Genomic DNA, 21,699 nt, shown 5'->3' on the forward strand with positions numbered 1-21,699 from the left:
GGCCAAATCGTTGGGCTATGCCCTTGAATGTTGCCGAAAAGCATCGACACCAGGCGACATCATCCAACCCCTGTAAGTACATGAGGTTGGTGTAAGCCATTAGGTGGTCTTCCGGGTTGGTGGTACCATCATAGATACCAACCAACACGTTCTTAATCTTGGTCGGCTGAGCCGCCTCGGTTATCTCCCTAGAGAACACCGACGGCTGTTCCTTAAGGTTTAGCAGCCGGAGCTGCTAGTCCATGGGCTGGACTTGTTATGCCGCCTGACCCTAAAGAAGGCTGACTGCATGTAAGGGGATCCATACGGCATGTATGGCTGTTGGGGCAAATACGGAGCCGGCTGGATAATCTGACGGCCAGTACGTGCAGACATGTCGCGTGACTGACTCTCTCGGTTTGTATCCGAATGCTTCATTGAAGTAATCTGGAAAAAGTCTGGGTACATCGACGTTGAGGCCAACTTAGACATTTTCTTACTCCTCTTCTCCTGGATGAACATTCGGGCGTCTGAGTAAGTCTTTTTTGACCCATCCAACTGAACTTGTCGGATGGCCTTCCTTTGCTCTGATTCAGGGAAACAAAGTTTGGATAGGTCGATCAGGGGCCCGTCCACCCCCTTTGTGGTGAGGAGTGGGCACACGATCTTTAATATGCTTCTTCCCGGAGGGAGAAGGCTTCTTGGTCGGCTGACCCTTGTTGATGCTAGCTGACTTGCTTATCAGGTCCTTAATCTCCCCTTTGAAACTTGTCATGAATTTCATGAGTTCGTCTCTAGCTACGGGGGCATCCCCTTTCGCCGCCTGGGGTCTCCCAGCCGGCTTGACGGTTGGGCTGCTAGGACCAGCTTTATCTTCGCCCCGTTCCCTTGTTTCTTTGGAACGGGTGCGTCTTGTTCTTAATGACCCGTCTGGGGCCACATAGGTGTCGACCTCAAAGTCGTCACCACCATCTTGATCCGTATGGACCTCGGGCTCGGCCATAGGTTGTTTGCCCTCAATAAGCGGTATAGATTCGGATGCCATCTGAGAAGTACTCTCCCCACAAACGGCGCCAAATGTTTCGGGGTTTTTGGAGTCCCTCGGGAGAGTTACAATTCCAAGGATGTGCATCGACCTTCTGTACCTACAAAACCATGGAAACTCCGGTTGGGTGGAGTTCCGCCTCCGACGATCAAGTTAGAACGTTTCTGGATGTATAAAAGTACGGAATATAAAGGCTTTTCTATCTAATTCAGAGAGAATTCTTCAATTAATATTGCTCGGTTTTTTGTGTTTGTATTTATAAATGTGTAATAAATGAGAATTTTCCTCTATTTATAGTGGAAGGGGATCAGTTCTCCTTTTAGGGTTAAGGTGTCACGTGTCAGCAGAGGATTGGATCCTCCTGGGCCTCTCTAATACTGACACGTGTCAGCATGCCATTGGGTCATATGGACAGGGTATTTTTACCCTAAACATAAAGTAAAGACGAAAAACAAGCAACAAATAACACTTCTCAGTACGTTTACAATCAAACAGTTCAAGTTAGCGCATGTCAAGCTAACAATTTCTTCACAGTTTACGATATTCTCCTACATTCAGCCGTCTTGTAAAAACCCTTGGTTTCGTTTGTGCAGTACTAAACTCTCCTTAAAAGTCACAAAATATTTACAACCATCATTATAATTTTCCACATGTTGTAGGTGGTGACTTTTATAATTATAAGAACACAGTCTATCTTTATTAAATACGAAATATGTATTCTTCTCAATATTGAAAATCTCCGTACCAATACTTATTGTTAGAAACCGAAAAGCTTTTGAATTTGAATCTCCTTTATACCAAAGCCGCCATGATCTATTCCCACCATCCTCGACCAAAACCATATGGAGGTATAATCTGGAGACAAACAGAAAATTGTTACAGACTCACCGAGGACAATATTAATTTTGACAAGACCTATTTTCTTAAGAGCATCAGGCAAATCCACATCGTGTGTAGGCCACGAGCCGCACGAGGTATGTCCTGGTCAAGTCCAAACTAGTACACACCATTTTTACTATAAAATTTATCCCCGTCTTTAAAACTAAGGCCTCGAATGTGAGCATACGGCCTATATTTGATCCTCCAAAGGCAATCATTTAATGAATAAACCGCGATTGAAAACTCTGGGATACTTAAGATTAAGAAACCCGTAAGCAAGCAACTTATAATCCATACTAGACGGAGCAAAACCTAGCCAACCTATTCTATATCCTATCGAAATAAAAGGACAAGCTAAGGTGGAATCACAAGGGACTTTCGAATTCAAGGATCATAAAGTATCATCATAATGTTATTATACGTTAAGGAATACATCAAAATCAATCCATTACAGCTCCCTATAACAGCGCAACAATCAGGAGTTTTACTGAATGTATCGATACTATGAATGCTATGTTGTCTTAAATTTGATGATGCAAAAGAATGAAATCAGAAGAATCAATTAAAGAACACCAACTTTTACGAACACACCTCAATCTCATTAGGCTTTTCGCGGGCAGCCTTGCTAAGATCTCCGTCCACAAATTCATTGATATTTCCGGCAATTCGTCCGCCATTGTATAAGAACAAAAAAATATTAGGGAGAAATTGGAACTTAATTAAAACAGGGTTTTACTACTCCCTACGGTTTGCAAATAACTAATCGCCAGTAGTTACACTAGATTTAAGGGTTTTTATGTAGGTTGGTCACTAGCCATCCACGGAAATTTTCAATAACCACTATTAAGTTGTCATTATAATTAGTTTTTTATAACAAAATAAAATTTAATAATATAATTGACAAATTTTGATCAGAATAGAGAATTGTTATATATAAAATGATGTAGGAATTTATCAAAAGAACTTTTTTTTTTATAAAACTATATAAATGTTTGTATTAAAAATATATCAAATCTTTTTTATTTGAACTAATTATATTTTATAAAATTAGGGAATTATTTTTAATATAGTCGAACAATGTGGCGAGGTGTGGTGGTGGTGGTGGTGACGGCGGCCGGAGTATTAATGGTGGCGGCAGTGTAGGTGTTGCGGTGTGGTGGTATGAATTTGTGGTTTGAAGGTAACTATGGGTGATGATGTAATAATATTTAAAAATAAGGGTATAAAAGTCATTAATATTGTCAGTTTAAGTATTTTTATTTCGTCAAATAGCAATTCAGTTATCTTATTTCCTAATACTCCCTTTCTTTCCAATACACCTCCTTCCATTTTCCTTTCCCATCAATTACTCTCATCCTTCATCTTAAATCTAGATTGCACGCAACAACCAATGAATTATTTTTCTTAATTATTAGAAAGACTTTACAATGGTTGCATCTTGCATTACATCACTTGAAGACCATTTTTCAAAATAGTAAGAATCATCTTATTTGCACCTCTACTTTATTTATTTTATATTCATATTATTATAGATTCTTGTTTGACATAGGCTATATGCCTATATATTCTTAGATATTCGATATATATTACATCTCGTTTGTGGTCAATTAACGAATACAGTTAAGTGATTCTGGCTATCGTGCATGGTTGGTGACAACATAATAACACTTTTATGTAATAATTAAGTGATTGGTTAACTTAGTCAAACTTGTTATAATAATATTGTCTAGCAAAATTAATTGAATTACTGATCAGTATCAGTTTGGACAGTTTCTAGTGAATTAATATATAAATACTGAATATTTCAGCAGTATCTGGTGAATTAGTGACCAAAGGAAAAATTATTATCAAGTTGACATTACTCATACTTATAGTTTATCAGCAACAAACTTTTCTGTGTGGCTGGTCACACTGTGTGGCAGGGATTACTTGTAGGGGTTACTTGTATGAGTTATTACTTATTTAGAGGTTGCTTGTAGTAGTTACTTACTCATGAGTTACTTATAGCATGTAAGGGTTACTTATTCAGGGGTTACTTACTCAATCGATTAACGCGCTTTCTGTGTGAGAATAACCCATAACCGACTGAGTAACCCTTAAATAAGTAACCCCTGACCAAACAAGTAAACCTTGAATAAGTAACCCTCGATAAAACGAATAACCCCTGAATAAATAACTCCTGATCAAAAGAGTAACCCAAATAAGTAACCCCTACAAGTAACTCCTGACCAAACAAGTAGCCCCCTACAAGTAATCGCTGCCACACAGTGTGGCCAGCCATATATAAAGAATTATGATAGTTTATACTCCCTCTATTCTCTTATGTTTGTCTTATTCTAACATTATATTTGAAGCGCACCAAATAGGACTCTCTCACTTCTCAAATATAGTACATTTCCATTAGACATAAACACAAGCTATAATTGAGAACTTGGAAAGAGAAAGTACATAAACTGCACGTAAAAAGAGAGGAATGTACAAGTTATATGAGTGAACCACAAATAATATATACATGAAAAAAAAAAATTGTAGCTATTAAGTATAAAGTACATGCACAAGGGTAAGGGTACGGTATAAATAGTTAGAGAAAATATTGTAGTTGAGTGAATTTTAAAAAAAATTAAATAAAAATAAATAAAAAAATAGGGAGTTGTCAAACGTCGCTCACAATTTACAGGGCGACGCTCGCATTTTGGACCTGAATTTCCGAAATTGCCCTTGCTTATAAATATTCACGAAACTCATGGACTTCACTTTTCATGCTCATATTCCTCACTCCAAAACTCTTTTATCTCTCACCAAAAAATCTGAACTAAATTTTTTTGTAGTTGTTGTTTTATAAGATTATTTAGGAGACGAAATTTTTTAATGTTTTTGTTTTTGTTGTTTGTGAAATTATTAGCATTAGTGTTGTAATATCTCTTAAATTAGTATTAGTGTTGTTATTATTATTATTATTAATATTAGCATTAGTGTTGATATTATCTTTGTTATTATTATTATTATTATTATTAGTGTTGTTGTTGTTATTATTATTATTATTATTATTATTATTATTATTATTATTATTATTATTATTATTATTATTATTATTATTATTATTATTATTATTATTATATTTAGTGAATTGCTATTATTATTATTATTATTATTATTTATTATTATTATTATTATTATTATTATTATTATTATTATTATTATTATTATTATTATTATTATTATTATTATTATTATTATTATTATTATTATTAGCGTTGTTAATGTTGTTTTTGTTTGTAAATGTTTTTGTTTTTTTGTTGTTGTTGTTGTTAATGTTGTTGTTATTTTTTACTTGGGTTGTGTTTTTTTTTTGTTTGTGATGTTGTTGATTTTTGTACGTATTTAATATAGATCGAGGGTTCGGGACCTCGTCACGCAGTATCCAGACGCTTGAATGCGTTAGTTAGGCGGGAGTCAAGCCGTTTAGGAAATACGGCTGAACCGTTTGACCACCAGCAGTAGTATGGGTCTGCTGGTAACTGGTCGGGGGAGCCTGAGCCACAACGCAGTCTCCCCATGTACACGTCGGGTGGAGTGCCTTCATCTGACGATGAGGAAGACGGGCGATCAAGCCAGGATGAACGCGATTTAGAGTACGACCCTCCGCATTATCATACGGTTTATAGGGGTCAGTTTAGGAGGTTTGCCAGCAGTAGTCAAACCAGTCAGCCTTCCACCAGCGCAGCAGAGCCGTGGGTAGTGCACGAGTCGATGACAGGTGGTCCTGAAGATGGGACCGTTATCCTTAGTTTTGGGGGGCACGTGGCTGCGTATATATGGGTCGGGCAGGAGCGTAATGTTTTGCACTGTTTGAGCAGGACAGAGCTGTGTTCTGAATTGGTCACCTGGCGAGGGCGTTTTCCCCAGGAGCATCTAGAGCTGATTGACAGCAGTGGTCTGTCGCACCTGCCTGGGATCATGTTCAGGCGTTTAGATTGGCCGGTGATTTTAGCCTTTGTTGAGAGATGGCAGCCCGATACGAACACTTTTCATATGCCATTCGGGGAGATGACTATCATGCTGCACGACATGTACAACATCCTAGGGCTGCGTGTAGATGGTGGCCTGGTTTCTGCTACTCAGAGCACGGACACCCTACGGGACGCGTGCTCGGTTATCCTGGACATGACTGTAGAGGAGCTGGGTGAGAAGCACGGGACGAAGACCATCTGGCAGGGTAGTGGGGTACTGACCGAGAAGACTGTGGAGTCAACCCTGGCGGTGCAGAGGCCTTTTAGTACCCATTACAGTGTGTACCTGTGGTTACTACTTGGCGGTTGTCTGTTCCTAGACAAGAGTGGTAACCGTAGGCATCCGTCCCTCCTCGGCGAGCTTATTGTTGATGATCTGTCAGTGACTGACTACTCTTGGGGCTCAGCGACTCTAGCGTATTTGTATCAGCAGTTGGGTACGACATCTAGGAAAGATGCTGATTCGATCGCTGGTTGTCTCACGCTTCTTCAGGCGTGGATCTACGAGTACTTCCCGTGCTTCCGGCCTCAACAGGGTACCCTGACTAGGGAGCTCAGTGTTCCGCGTGCGTCTGCTTGGGATGTTGGAGCAGGATGCCCCAACAAGAGCATTGAGAGCCTTCTCGCTTTTCGTGCTAGGTTGGATCAGTTGACCAACAATGAGGTCAACTGGCTCCCTTACGGAGTTGATGTTGCACGACGAGTGCCCGCCACCTTATTTTTTGGTTGCATCCAGTATCAAGCTATCATTGAGCCATATATGCCTGATCGAGTGGTCCGGCAGCTGGGGTTCGTCCAGGACATTCCGAGGACTATTATCAGGCCTGAGAAGGCTAAGAGATCGACCAACCTGAAGATGTATCGGGTTGAGTTTCCCACCGAGATGACATCAGTGATGTGGACTCGGTTTGTCCCTGGCACATCGTTCAGTGTTGTTCTAGGTGCCTTGACTTGACTTGGTGGTGGAGGACCTACGGTGGGCCCCGGTTACATGCAGTGGTTCTATCGATTTTCCCATCCTCGTATTTCTCCGGGTGGGTCGTCATCTGACAGGGGTCACCGGCTTCCAGAGAGGACTACCACAGACTATGTAAGCACTTGTGTCATTTTATACTTTAAATTTCGTTTATACTATTGTGCTTTATATACTTACTAAGTTGTTTTTTTAACTGCAGTGGATGGGTCGGTCAATGGAGGTGATATGTAGGTCGCTCGATGAGCCTGGGAGCATGACGCGGGACACCAGGGCAATGGCTAAGCAGTTGCTAGCAGACTAAAAGACGATGATGGGATTGTGATGTAACTTGTCTTCGTTTTCCTTTGCAGTAGGGACTGTATTTATTTGTTTTCTATGGATGTTGACTCGACTTTGCTGGATTTTTGTATTGTATTGTTTTTTTTATTGACACTTTTCCTTTGTATTATCATTTTGAATTTTTCTATTATTATTTTTATTTACTGTTTTATGTTACATAGTTATTTAGTTCAGTTGTTCAAAATAATTTCATAAATCTGATTAACATAAGTACATAAATCTGATTAAAATAAGTACATAAAGTTGATTAGAATAAATATATAAATCTGATTAAAATAATTTCATAACTCTGACTAACATAATTACATAAATCTGATTAACATAATTACATAACTCTGACTAACATAATTACATAAATCTGAATAAAATAAGTACATAAATCTGACTAACATAATTACATAAATCTGGCTAACATAATTACATAAATCTGAATAAAATAAGTACATAAATCTAACTAACATAATTACATAAATCTGACTAACATAATTACATAAATCTGACTAACATAATTACATAAATCTGAATAAAATAAGTACATAAATCTATTCACTGGTTAAATAGTGCATCCCACATGTTCCTACGAGCCTAATAAAGCTGATCCCATCCGTGAACACTAGGCTCGTGGTTCTCTGTCCACCATCCTGCAATCGGGGGAAGAGGTGAGTTCTCTGCAAGCTCAAGACAGATGAAGTGGGAAGCCCCAACAGTAGCGATCACAAATTCCCGGGCGGGTGCTCTGACCGTGTTCCATGCACGCAACAGTAAGACAGTGAGGCAAGGGTAATAGCAGGTCGGTACGGTACCGACACCCAGAATAATAACCATTGCGTTGAACAACGTAGCAATAGGAAATAAATCTTGAATTGCAACCATCCAGTGCCGTGAATCAACAGCCCCGCCATCCATCGGATACGTTCCACATTTAGCCCCACCCTTCCTATCCCGTATATCCTCTCGTACAAACCCCAGTGAGAGCCGACCTCGTTCGCTATAATTTCCCGAGCGTCATACCAGCGTGCTTGACCACCGAGGAAGAACTCCGCCACACAACGAAATCCACAGTTACCGTCGCCAATGACATCCTTCCACCCCGTGATGTAAGGCAACATCGGTCCTGGTAGCAAGTGCAAATACCTGCATTGGCTGATGTCACATAGATCTTCTGCTCCTGCACAACATTCATGTTTACGATATTTATTTGTGTCATATAAGTTAAAATACGTGAAAATAACAAAGTTAACTCCAAGTCGTACCTGTCTGACGGTTACAAGATTGAGTGTACCGACGACCCACATGTTCGAAGTAACTGAGATTACGTCTTGTATTGTTGTTCCTTGGGCGACCTCGAACGTTGTGGTTTGTTTGTGGTTCTTGGAGGTGTGAATGGTTCGGATGCAACTCCTCCTCGATGATGTGAGACACATTTCTAAGCACAGCACGATCACTACCGACGACCTCGTCAACCAGGGAACGGAAATGTGCAGCTTCCTCGTTCAAGTTGTTAACGAACTCCAGTTCATTAACACCATCGCCGATAACCAAGGTCTTCCAGAACGGATGAATTTGCCGGGTATACAAGCCTGTTTCGGCAACCAGCGAATCATATATCTTGCAAGCACAAGGCAAACCATGGGTCACAAGCATTGCACATCCACAGTGCTCATGCACCTGGTAACTCAGCTCTCTCATCCTCCTCGTCTCGCCATCCAGAACTTTCAGACAATGGTGGGACACCCTACCATTAATACGAGACAATGTCAACTGTCTGTACATCTCACCAATCTTCGACCTTGACCCCTCCAAAGAGTTACGAATGGCAATGATCTGGTTGCCAATATGACAATGCACTCGGGCCCATACAGTATCCAACGAACCTGACAATGATTAAAATTATAAAAAAAACCGTTAGGATTTACAAATAAAATAACTTAAACAAAGTATAAACGTCAACTCTGCAAGGATTTACAAACAACAAACCTGTCGAAGATTCAAACCACATCTTAACGACCGAATGTTGACTCTTAACTCTACAGGTGCTCGTGTTACCGAAGTGCAGAACCTGGTTTGTCCAGAATGTCACAAATTTTGCCTTATGATAGAGCCAGGTTCCCTCGACATAGGTAATCACATTTGGGAAACTTCCCCACCGAGTCTTCAGCCTATCTACGGCGGAGTCATAAAGCACCTCGGTTGCAGCATCCATGACACGTTTCCAGACCCCGTTTTTGAATTAGGCCCCTATCTTCTTGTTCTTGAACATCTGAGTGACCCGAGCTTCCACGTCCTTGTTAATGTGCCATCGACACAGCAAATGCGACATCCCGGGAAACACTTCTCTCAATGCAGCACAAAGACTGAGCTCACGGTCTGTCAAAAACACTGACGGCTCCTTATCATACCCGATCACCTCTCTCAGTATCTGTAGAACCCACCGGTAGCTTCCCGTGCACTCGTTGCGCATGAACACATAACCCACAAGGAAATTCTGATTTGTGGGTGTCACGCCGACTATCTCAAAAAACGGCATCCCGTACCGGTTGGTCTTGTAAGTCGAGTCCATACCGATCACGTACGGGTACGTGCGTAGTATGTTCACCGTGACTGGGTGAACCATAAACGCGTGCTGGAGAACGCCATCATCATCGGACATGACCCAGTGAAGATACTTGCTTTGTCTCGCCAAATGCAAAAATTGTTGGACCACTCCTCTCCCGTCGGACATCTCCGCCCTCAAGTCATTCCGGCAGTTGTAGATATGCCGGATGTTTGGATGATCGTCGGGAAATTGCTCTGCAATGGCCGCCATGATGTTACGCGGCGCAACCTTCGACTTCGTCATGTCGCGGACAACCTTCTTCACATCCGGACTTAGGTCACTAATCTTACGATGACCCTCCGGATATACGATCATTGGGTGATTATGGGTCCCAATTGCATCGTTTTTTGCCCAGATCCTCCAACTATCGGTAACGAGCACGTAGTAAATCTTGATGTAGAACGGACAACCAATTGCTTTCGTTTTTGTGTCCATCCGAACTGCGTTCCCGAGATCCCTCGGCTGGCTCCTTCGACCCCTATCACACCTCAAATACTGGTATGGCCGTCCATCTCTGTTTTTGCAAAAAGATGATTTAACAAGAATAAATCCCAGATTTAGGGCAACAACATTCGCCCAGTTAACGGCATCATCGAACGTTGGAAATACCGTGTCCGTGACAAAATGCTCACTATGGTTCACACATTCGGCGCCGTACTCGTTCTCCGAACCCTATAATAATAAAACCCCAATAACATTAATTATCATAACTACAATAATAACAACACTAACAATAATAATAACAACACATTAATAATAATAATAACAACACTAACAATAATAATAACAAAATTAATAATAATAATAAGATCACTAATAATAATAATAACTAAATAATAATAACAACGCTAATAGTAATAACATTAACAATAATAAAAACAATTACAAAAATAATAACAACACTAACAATGATAATAACAACATTAATAATAATAATAATAACAACGCTAATAATAATAATAATAATAATAATAATAATAATAATAATAATAATAATAACAACGCTAATGGTAATAATAATAATAATAATAATAATAATAATAACAACGATAATAGTAATAACATTAACAATAATAACAACAATTACAAAAATAATAACAACACTAACAATGATAATAACAACATTATTAATAATAATAATAATAATAATAATAATAATAACACTAATAATAATAATAATAATAATAATAACACTAATAATAATAATAATAATAATAATAATAATAATAATAACAACAACAACAACGCTAATAGTAATAATAATAATAATAACAACACTAATAATATTAATAATAACAACGCTAATAGTAATAATAATAATAATAACAACGCTAATAATAATAATAATAACAACAAAAACAAAAAAAAACCAAAAAAAAAAACTGTTTCAAAGCACATCCGCCTTTTTTTCGGATCCTCCATGGAGGATCCGAAAAAAAAAGGCGGATGTCCTTTGAACAGAAACAAAAAAAAAATTCGCGAACTTACGAATTCCTCCGACGATACCTCCGGTGTGCGATCGTTGACGTCGTTCCACATATTCAACCCAGAGATTAATGAACGGAAATTTTTTTGGGAAAAAAAAAATTCGATTTGAGGTGAAATCGCTCGGGAATTTTGAGGCTCGAGTTTTTAAAAGAAAACTAAGGAATTTGATGCTCGGTATTGTTTTGAGGAAGCTCGTGTTTCATTACAACAATCGGACTTCCTTAAATAGAAGAAATCAAGCAAAGGGCAAAAAGGTAAATTCACTTCAATTTGCGAGCGTTGCCCTGTAATATGCGAGCGACGAATAGCAATGAATTGTTATTTTCATGCAAATAACCTTTTAAGAGCTGTTATTCGTCGTGTCTAAAAGTTGTTATTTTCATAGTGTCTAAAAATGGAAATATATAAAATAGGAACAACTTTTTGAGAGGCCTAACAACAAAAACAAGAACTATATTTGGGGGAGTAATTGCCTACTTGGTTGGATTATAATATTTGTACTTATATCTCGGCTATCAAATTCCCACTAGAGTAATTTGGGACTTCTAGAGTAATTTGGAACTTGGAAGTGGAGATTTTCTTATTCTTCCCTTCTAATTTTTATGGGGTTTCCCACTTATACCAAGCTGAATTGATCTGTGCGAGACTCTTCAATTAATATGCGAGTGGTCATAATATTGGGCTCAGGTAATGCTCTAGTTTATTAGGGTAAGTTTATTGGTGAGTCTTGAGTGGAGTCTTCACTTAAGACTCACATACTAAACTTGTGTTTTTTGCAATAATGTGGTGCGAGACTATATATAGTGGTCTTGAGATGAGTTTTGAAATCCAAAACTCATCAAAATTAAAGGCTCTACAAATTGAAAAAGAATACTGATTTTTTTTTGTTGGACATACATTGATACATGTATGCAGGCATGCCACTGTAGGAAATTGATCAATAATAGACTTCATATTATAATTATTAGTAATTACTTTATAGAATTTTACCAATTGAATATTCTTAAAATATTTATTGTGATGGCGATTTCAACAAATACACACAATGACACAAGAGTGACAACACTGTATTTTTTCTAATAAAGACTTAAAGTGTAGTAGCGTGGATGGACGCCAAGTACACTTACTCGTGCTGTGAACTTTTCTCAATTGATTCGATCATATATATCATATATGTTATGACATGCTTCATTTGAAATTAAATTTACTGCAAATTGCAAATTAGGAGTCCAATCTCTCTCTTTTGTCTTCACTTTTCTCTAATCTCTACACACTTCATCTCATTTTCCATTGAAGCGTTTTTTACTCAAGTGGCCTAGAAGATTTTGTATTCCAAGAATCTCAAAATATGTAAAGTACTTACACTATTACACATTACAAATTATTAAAAAAAATTAAGTCAGTTTGATTGCGGTTATTTTCTATTTCGGTTTGCTCAGGTCAAATCGTTAGCTTAAATAGATTCTGGTCATTTCATGTACAAGGACATAATGTAATTTTAGTTCGGGTCACTTTGGGTTTCGAGTCTATTTGGGTTAATTAATTCAAGTTAAAGGTTGGGTCACTTTGGATATTGGGTCAACTTCGGGTCGGGAAAACTTCGGTCTCGGGTCACTTCGGGTCTCGGTTCAACTTCGGGTCGGGTCATTTCGGGTCGGGTCGTTTTGGGTTTCGGGTCAAGGTCGGGTCAATTCCACTTCGGGTTGGGTATGGGTCGGGTCGGGTTGATTCGGGTTTCGAGTTTATTTCGGATCACAATTTTCGGGTCAATTTCGGGTAATGAGTTGGGTCATTCGATTCGGGTCATCGGGTCTGGGTCAGGATTTCCAGGTCTAATAACGACTACTTAATTCAATATGGAATTTGTGGGGTTTTTGGGAGGTTAAAGTTTCTAGAAATTCTTGATTTCTGCACTATATAAGCGCCCCTCTTCACAATTCCATAATCATTCACGCATTAAACACAAATATTCTCTGAGCACTTGCGATATTCACTGCGAATTCCCCAAATTTGTTCCTTTGATTTCTCTAAGCTCACTTGACCGCAGTCAGTTTTTGTTGCTGCTACTTGAAGATCGGAAAATTCCGAATCTTTTGAGGTAATTCTTTTCGAAACTTGCTCGGCTTTAAATTACTTTCCATTATTTCCTCTTTTATTCTCGATACTACCCTTTCTATTCAAACATGGTGAGAAAGAGCGCCGAGAGGGAGAGTTCTGAAAATGAGGCCCCTAACTTGCTCCTGACTTTTTTAGGAGCCCGGCGAGATTGCCCTTTGCAGCGTATGCCTACCCTTAGTCATAGCCGAACCAATACACTACTCCGAAGATCCGAAAATATGGATAGTGATCTAACAACCCCAGTAGCTACAGTACCCTTATCTTAAATTTCGTACCCTATCAAGGATTTGAGGAGCCTACTTGTTCGTCTAGTGGTTCTGTGCATGGACCTAGGAGGTTGTGGGAAGGAGCCGAGGAATGGCATAACCCTCCTGAGAACAATGGATTGATTACTACAGCCCCCTATGATTGGTGGTTGAAAGGGGATGCTGCCCATAGATTTGCTGAATAAATTGAGATATTTTATGGAATTTTGGAGGAGGATGGGTATTGGTGTCAAATGCCTAGAGCTGAGGACAGGATTCATAGACCTCCCCCTTACTATCTTGGAGTGTATACTCGGCATCTGCAATTTGGACTTAGATTTCCTTTGCACCCATTTATCATTCAGCTGCTGAACGCCTATAACATTTCCCTTTGCCAGTTAACACCTGTTAGCATTAGGAGGGTAATGACATATTTGTGGGTATGTATGTTCTATGGGTACGAGCCGAGCCTCCAGGTCTTTAGGAAATTGCACAAGCTGGTGCCGAACCAGCAATCTAATGAAGCCCATGGACCTGGGTGGTGGCGAATTGAGACCCAAAAGGGGTACTTAACCACTTGGCCGAATGACACCTCTGATAAGGAATGAAGGGGCCAGTGGATCTGGGTTCCGGCTCCTATAGAGGAGGGACAATCGAACTTCTGCGGGGCGCTGAGGCATCTGAGATGGCCTGACGCAAAAATGAGCAACCTCGGCCCTGATGAGTTCACAGTCGAGGAAAGAGAGTAGCTGCAGCTCTTCAAGCGAGACTCAAAGACTAGGGGAGCTAGCCGATCAACAGGGCTTCCTAAAGTCTGGCTTCCCTGCTATCATTACATCTTCTAAGAGAAGATGCTTGTTGTTGTTGGCCTCAGCCGAAAGTACCAGGATGGTAAGAATCTCGGCTGGGGCCGAATAAGCTTTCTTTGATTTTTTGCTGCTTTGTAATTTTTCTTTGATTTCCTTTATGCATGTATTAATCAATTTCTTTTTTGATGAAACAGTACTGCACAAAGGGAATTGCGGCTTGAACTACGAGCTGTTGGGAATTAGAGCGTCAAGGGTTGTGACGAAGCGTGATCAAGTCATTACCTCTCCTGCAAACCGAGCGCCCTTTCTCCGAAGTTCTCAGCCGGACATTGTCCCTTCAGCTGATTACCTCTCTCAAAAGCCGTGGTATAAGAAGCGGGACCTGTTCTATCTGCTCAGTCCTGAGGAGCAGTCCTTGGCCGCTGCTGCAACTTGGAGAACGAGTGCTTCTAGGCCCCCAGCTGCACTTACTATCCGCGAGCCAAGTCCTCTCTCTGCTTCAGATGAGGAACTGCTAAAGAGTTCTGTAAGTATCTTAAATTCCTCTACCTGAACTTTCTTTTTTTCGCAATTTTGCACTTAGAATTCTAGCTTTTCAACTTGTGAAAATTTGCTTCAAAAATTATGTTAAGTGTTATTGCTCGGCTGAGGCCTTATTTTGCCTGCTACATGTCTTGTTTTTTTTTTTTTTTTTTTTTTTTTTTTTTTTTTTTTTTTTTTTTTACAATTGCTGATACTCCGTTGCCCCCCTTTTTCCTTCTGCTGCAGTCCGGCGAAGAAGAAAAAAGCGAACAATCTTCCCCATCTCCAACTACATCCGAGGATATGGGGTCGAAGAAGAAGAGGCAAAAAAGAGCCTATGTTTAGCCGGTAGACTTCTCGTTGGTGGAGGAGTCCACCGAGAAAACACCTCAGTTTGAGGTTTCTCAATCCGAGAAAATAAGGGAGATTTCCCAAACTCCTCCACCCCCTCTGCCGCAAGAGGAGGAGGTCCAGCAAAGGACCCCTTTTGAATTCTCTAAATCTCATCGGCAGGAAGCCGAGGGATTCTCTTCTGCTGTCCAGCGGGAGGCTGATGCACTCATTGTGCAGCCTTCTGTTGAGGACGACTTGCAAACGCTGTCAGGAAGGTCTGATAGTCGGAAAGATAGAAATGAGGAAGTTGAGGTTCCAAGGGACGTATAGGATGTGCCTTGGTCTGTTGGGGCCTCTTTCAGGACCTTCCAATCCGAACAAATGGGGTATCAAACCCCCCTTTAGTGGTAGTGCCTGAAGCTACCAGGGATTTCATGCACCAGCGCCGAGCCGAAGCAGTTGGGCTCTTTGGAGATCTTTCCAGCGCATTTGAGCTGGAAAAAGCTGAGAAATGGTCCAACCTGGCTGCTGCTGGGGTTGCTGAAGTTACAGCGAGGGTGCTGGATTCCATAGCTGAAAACAAGCGGTTGTTGATGCAGGTAAACCTTCTGCTATTTTTCTACATCTTTTCTTTGCTTATTTTTGTTTTCTTTTTCTTTTCTTCTTCTCTTCTTTTTTTTTCTTTTTCTTTTTTTTTTCTTCTAGTGTGTTTGTTCGGATGGCTCACACTTTTTTTTTATTTTTTTATTTTGGTCAGGCTATGCACAACAACGTGCTGGCTATTGGCTTTATGACTGATTATCAGCATAGGGTCGAGGAAGCTGAGTGTCGAGCTCGGCTGTTCGAGCTTAAGTGCCAAAAAGTTGAAGAAGAGGCTTTAGTTGGCCTTGCCAAGGCTGCTGAAATGGACGAGCAGCTGCAGCAATTCTGCCTTGGTCTAGAGCAGACCGTCTTTCCTTAGATAGAAGAAGGCCATGCCTTGGTCTAGGAGTGTGGCGCTGTTGATATAGAGGGCTTCAAGGCCCGAATTGAAGAGAAGATTAGGGCCGAGGCAGAGGCTCGAAAATCCTTGGTTGAGGAGCTGGAGTTAGTAAAGGTCAAGAGCCAAGCTGAGATCCAGAACCTGGCCAGTATCTGCGCTGCCAAGGATGCAGAAATGGAGGTTGCTAACTCCAATCTGCAAGAGCTGAAGAAAAGCGAGGCTGAGAAGCTAGAGGAGATTACAAAGTTGAAGGCAGATCTCTCAGCTGCTCAGGCTCAGTTGAAAGTTCGGATCTACACCAAAGAGCAGTATGAAGAAGGCTTTGACAATGGCTTCAACGTTGCTCGGCGCCTTGCCTTTCATGTTGATCCTGAAATCAATTGGGACCAAGTAGAAGAGTGGGCTGCTGTGCCTAATCATCCAATGGTCCGAACTCCTCATCTAGCTGAGTCTGCGTACTTAGCTCGAGTTGCCGAAGCTGAGGATGAAGAGGAAGATGATGAAGATCCTCCTAATGCCAAAGCATAGGAACACGGGGAGTCGTCTGCAGAATCTTGCGGGTCTTCTTGTATTTAATTGTAATATGCCACATCTTCTTTTTACCTTTCTTTTGCTTCAGCTTGCTGTTTAATGTACCTTTTGTTTGTGTTTTCTTTAAGTACATTTTCTCGGCGGCTGTGTTTCCGCTTGTGGGCGACTGCCGATATAGTTTAGGATTTGAAAACTTTCAGAATCTTTGTAATCCTTCACTTTTATTTGAATGAAGTTCATTTTTCTCAGCCATTATCTCTTTCTTTGCTTTCTCAGTTCTTCGTACTTTTTTGCTTTCTTAGAATGTTTCTTCAAGAAATTGCTAAGTATAGAACTTCAGCTGAAGAAAGTCTTTGCTGAGACTTCACTTTTGACTGATAGATGTGGCACTGACTTTGCTTTCTCTTATTTGTTCCATCTAGAATATCTGGTTGGATTTTTGTGTAGATTCTGGAATATCTGGAACATTTGTTCCATCTGTTCCATAGAGACTAATTGCTTTGAGCTTTCTGTTTGATCGGTCATCGCAGGTAAGTATATGGTAGATGATGAGAACCAGAAAAGGTTTCGGAGTCCCTAATCGAACCTTACGGCTCTGATACCATGAAGAAATTATGCGGAATTGTAATTTTGGTATTGAATACTGTTTTCTATATTTGAATAAGCAAGAGGATTACATTTATATAGGAAAAGTTAACCTAAAATTAGCAGCCTAAAATACAGCTAATAAACATATTTTGTTCCTTTAATTAAGGAACAAAATATTACTTAATTTGAGAAACAAAATATCCCCTATTTTCTACATTAACTGCCTTAGTAAGGATGTCAACTAGTTGATCCTTTGATCTCACAAATGGGAGCATTATGACCTTATCTTCTACTTTCTCTATGATGAAATGTCGATCGATCTCTACATGCTTAATCCTGTCATGCTGGACAGGATTCTCAGAAATGCTAATGGCTTCTTTGTTATCACAGTATAGTTTGCATGCTATTCTTTATGGAAAACCAAGTTCATTCATTAGTTTTTGGATCCATAGAATCTTGGTTACCCCTTTCGCAATTCCTCTGAATTCGGCTTCTGCACTTGATAGGGCCACAACTTTCTGTTTCTTACTCCTCCAGGTAACAAGGTTTCCACCTACTAAGGTGAAATATCCCGAAGTGGACTTTCTGCCATCACGATCGCCTGCCCAGTCTGCATCTGTATAGGCAATCAGATCAAGATGATCATTTTTGTCGAAATAGATACTTGTGTTGCTTGTACCTTTCAAGTACCTCAAAATCCTCATTACCGTTGTCATGTGTTGAACCTGTGGAAGATGCATGAATCTATCACCACTCCTACAACATAAGCAATATCTGGTCTTGTGTGAGCTAGATAAATAAGTTTTCCCACCAACTTTTGATACTTTTCTCTATCATCTAGTTTTGCTCCTTCAAGGATCTGGAGGCCATGATTAGCCACAATTGGAGTCTCAGCTGGCTTACAGTCAAGCATCCCACACAACAAGAAATAGGCCAAATTCCGACGGAAACGTTCCGACGGACATATATTCTGTCGGAAAATTCGACATTTCCGACGGAATTATGGCCTGTCGGAAAAGGAAATTTCCGTCGTAAGCTGTGAATAAAACAGAAAAAACAAAAAAAATTTATTTAAGGATTTTTTTAGACGGAACATTCCGTCGGAACCTGTAAATAAAACAAAAAAAACAAAAAAAAATTATTTAAGGATTTTCCGACGGAAAATTCCGTCAGAAAATCCTTATATAAAAATTGAAACCCTAGCCGTGGTATTTCATTTTCTCTTCTCTTTCTCTCTGCTCTCCTCTTTTCTCTTCTCTGCTCTCCTCCGTCTCCTTCCTCCTTCCTTCTCCTTCTCCTTCCTCCTTCCTTCTACTTCCTTCTTCTTCTCCCCTCCCCTACGACCAGAACCCAGGCCACCCACCTCCACAAAAATCTACACCGCCGCACCAACATCAACAAGCAGCACCGTCGCCACCGCTGCTCAAGCATCGTCGTCCACCGTACCGCCGCTCAAGAACCGTCAAGCTTGTAGATCTAGGTTTTTTTTACAAAATTTTTGATTATAATTGTTTATAATGTTTAGATTGTTTATAATGTTTAAAATGTATTGTATAAATTGTTTGGAGTATGTAATGTAATGTATAAACTGTTTTGTTTGATTTTAGTTTAAATTGTAATGTAATTCTCCTCAATTTTTTTTGGATTTTTTTTGGTTTTTTTACGGTTGGTGGTGGTGGTGGGTGGTGGGGTGGGTTGTTACGGTTGGTGGTGGTGGGTGGGTCTGGTTGGTGGTAGGGTGGGTTCGATTTGGTTAGGGTTAGGTGGGGTGGGGTTAGGGTGGGTTACGGTGGTGGGGTGGGTTAGGGGGTTTTGTTGGTTAGGGAGTGGGTTACGGGTGGTGGGGGTGGGTTAGGGGGTTTAGTGGGTTAGGGTGGGTTACGGTGGTGGGGTGGGTTAGGGGGTTCAGTGGGTTACGGTGGTGGGGTGGGTTAGGGGGTTCATTGGGTTACGGTGGTGGGGGTGGGTTAGGGGGTTTAGTGGGTTAGGGTGGGTTAGGGGGTTTAGTGGGTTAGGGTGGGTTACGGTGGTGGGGGTGGGTTACGGTGCTGGGGTTGGGTGGTGGTGGGGCTAGGCTTTTTTTTTTTTAGTTTTTTTTAATAAAATTTCCGACGGAATTTCCCGTCGGAATTTTCCGACGGACTGACGTTGAAAGTCAAATTCTGCTACGACGGAGTGAATTCCGTCGAAAATGTGTCTTCCGACGGAATTTCCCTCGAAAAATCCCAAATTTCCGACGAAGGGTTTTCCGGCTGAACGTTTCCGACGGAATTCCATCGGAAAGGCCCTTTCCGACGGAATTTCCGTTGATTTCCGACGGAAAAATTCCGTCGGAAATCAGCTCTTTTCTTGTAGTGCCAGTTTCTACCAGAAGATCAAGTATGTACTTTCTTTGGTGAATGAAGATCCCTTGTTTTGATCTCAGGACCTCGATGCCAAGAAAGTATTTCAGGTTTCCCAAGTCTTTCATCTCGAATTCTTGGAACAGCTTTCTCTTCAATTCATTGATCTCATTCTCATTGTTTCCCGTGATAATCATATCATCAACATAGATTATCAGGCAAGTGATCTTGTCTCTAACTCTCTTTAGAAACAGGGTGTGATCCGAGTTAATTTGCTTGTAGCCGAACTTCTTCATTGCTTTTGTGAATCTCCCAAACCAGGCTCGTGGTGATTGTTTTACATAGAGAGCCTTTTTCAGTTTACAGCCCTCTCCTTCTCTAAACTCTCGAGAATAGCCTGGTGGTGCCCCCATATACACTTCTTCCTCAATGCTCCCATGAATGAAGGCATTTTTCACATCAAATTGGTATAGGGGCCATTCTTTATTTGCTGCGATAAAGAATAGAACCCGAATTGTATCTATTTTTGCCACCGGTGAGAAGGCCTTTTTGCTAATAACCGAGCCTTGTATCGTTCAATAATGCCATCTGCCTTGTATTTAATGGAAAAAGCCCATCTACATCCAACCTTTTTCTTGCCCTTTGGGAGAGCACATTTCTCCCAAGTTTCATTTCTCTAAAAGGCTAAGTATTTATCTTCCATGGCTTGTCTCCATCTCTCATCTTTAAGGGCATCATCAACACTTCTGGGAATGTCAGCAGAGTATAGAGATGTTGTGAAGGCTATGGCGGTCTGGGACATGTTGTCATTACTAATCTTTTGTAGTGGGTACTTGGACCTTTGAGCCTCAAAGTCAGGGTCATATCTCCTTGGGGGTATGCCTCTTCTGCTCTGGGAGGTAACTCATACCTGTTTAGACTCATTATCAGGGGGCTAAGAGTTTACCTCGGTAGGTGATGAGAGTCACTGAGAGGAACATGAGGATCGTCATTAGATGGATGCTCATCAGATGGGACTGGAATGGAGAGACAAGAAGGTACTAATGCTTCAGTGACAACATCGGTGGTAGTACCTACTTGCGTTGTAGGGTCAGGATCCATCTCAACTGGATAGGTCAACAAGCTAAGGTCATCACTCAGACTCTCCCCCTGAGGACCAGGCTTGTGGTAGTAGTACGAATGTTCAAAGAATTCACAATCCAGAGTGGTATAGACTCGATCCTGAACAGGGTCATAACAACGATACCCTTTTTGGTGAACCCCATACCCAATAAAAACACATTTAACAACTCTAGGTTCCAACTTACTTCGAACTTGTTTAGGGAGATGAACATATACCACACACCTAAAGACTCTAGGAGGTAAAGAGTGGGAAGACGGGATTGGGACCTGAGAGCTTAGAGTGTCAAGAGGGGTCTGATAATCAAGGGGTTTTGTAGAGAGGCGGTTAGTGAGATATGGAGCCGTAGCAATGGCTCGGGACACGAGATTCAATCATAATGGCTCGGGACACGAGATTCAATCATAATTAATGCGGAATTAGGTTTGGTTTTGAATACTCAAATTGTATTAATTAATCACTGTGTACAGCCTCTATATTTATACAAGTAAGAGTGAGTAATGATAGGAAACTAACTATATACAATATGCCTAATATCACGTAGAGAATGATTTTGTTCCATAATTAAGTGCTAAGATCTTGCTCAATCTTTGACTCTTTCCCATAGTCAATTCATCAGGTGGAGTTCTTGAGCTTAAAGGAATTGCAAGAATACCTTTTAAATCTCTTTCATTAAAATGAGCTTGCAGCAGTTCGTAATCCCAAGCCATGTCCTCGAAATTTATTAGATCACTGACCTTTGTTAACTCCGATGTAGAGGCACTAGTTGCAAACCGACCCTCATCATCACAAATCCA

The 21,699-nt window shown here is 40.6% G+C and overlaps 2 protein-coding genes across 2 annotated transcripts; one reads left to right on the forward strand and one right to left on the reverse strand.

Moving 5' to 3' along the window:
* The first annotated feature begins 5,458 nt into the window (after nucleotides 1–5,458).
* On the forward strand, nucleotides 5,459–6,868 carry LOC110697423 (protein MAIN-LIKE 1-like). The gene has a single exon (XM_021874802.1). The coding sequence runs from the start codon at nucleotides 5,459–5,461 to the stop codon at nucleotides 6,866–6,868; it is 1,410 nt and encodes a 469-aa protein (XP_021730494.1).
* Nucleotides 6,869–9,458: 2,590 nt separating this feature from the next.
* Nucleotides 9,459–10,259, reverse strand: LOC110697434 (protein FAR1-RELATED SEQUENCE 5-like). Its single transcript, XM_021874810.1, has one exon. The coding sequence runs from the start codon at nucleotides 10,257–10,259 to the stop codon at nucleotides 9,459–9,461; it is 801 nt and encodes a 266-aa protein (XP_021730502.1).
* Between the last annotated feature and the right edge of the window lie 11,440 nt (nucleotides 10,260–21,699).

This window comes from Chenopodium quinoa, unplaced genomic scaffold (assembly GCF_001683475.1).
Source record: "Chenopodium quinoa cultivar QQ74 unplaced genomic scaffold, ASM168347v1, whole genome shotgun sequence".
Taxonomy (NCBI): Eukaryota; Viridiplantae; Streptophyta; class Magnoliopsida; order Caryophyllales; family Amaranthaceae; genus Chenopodium; species Chenopodium quinoa.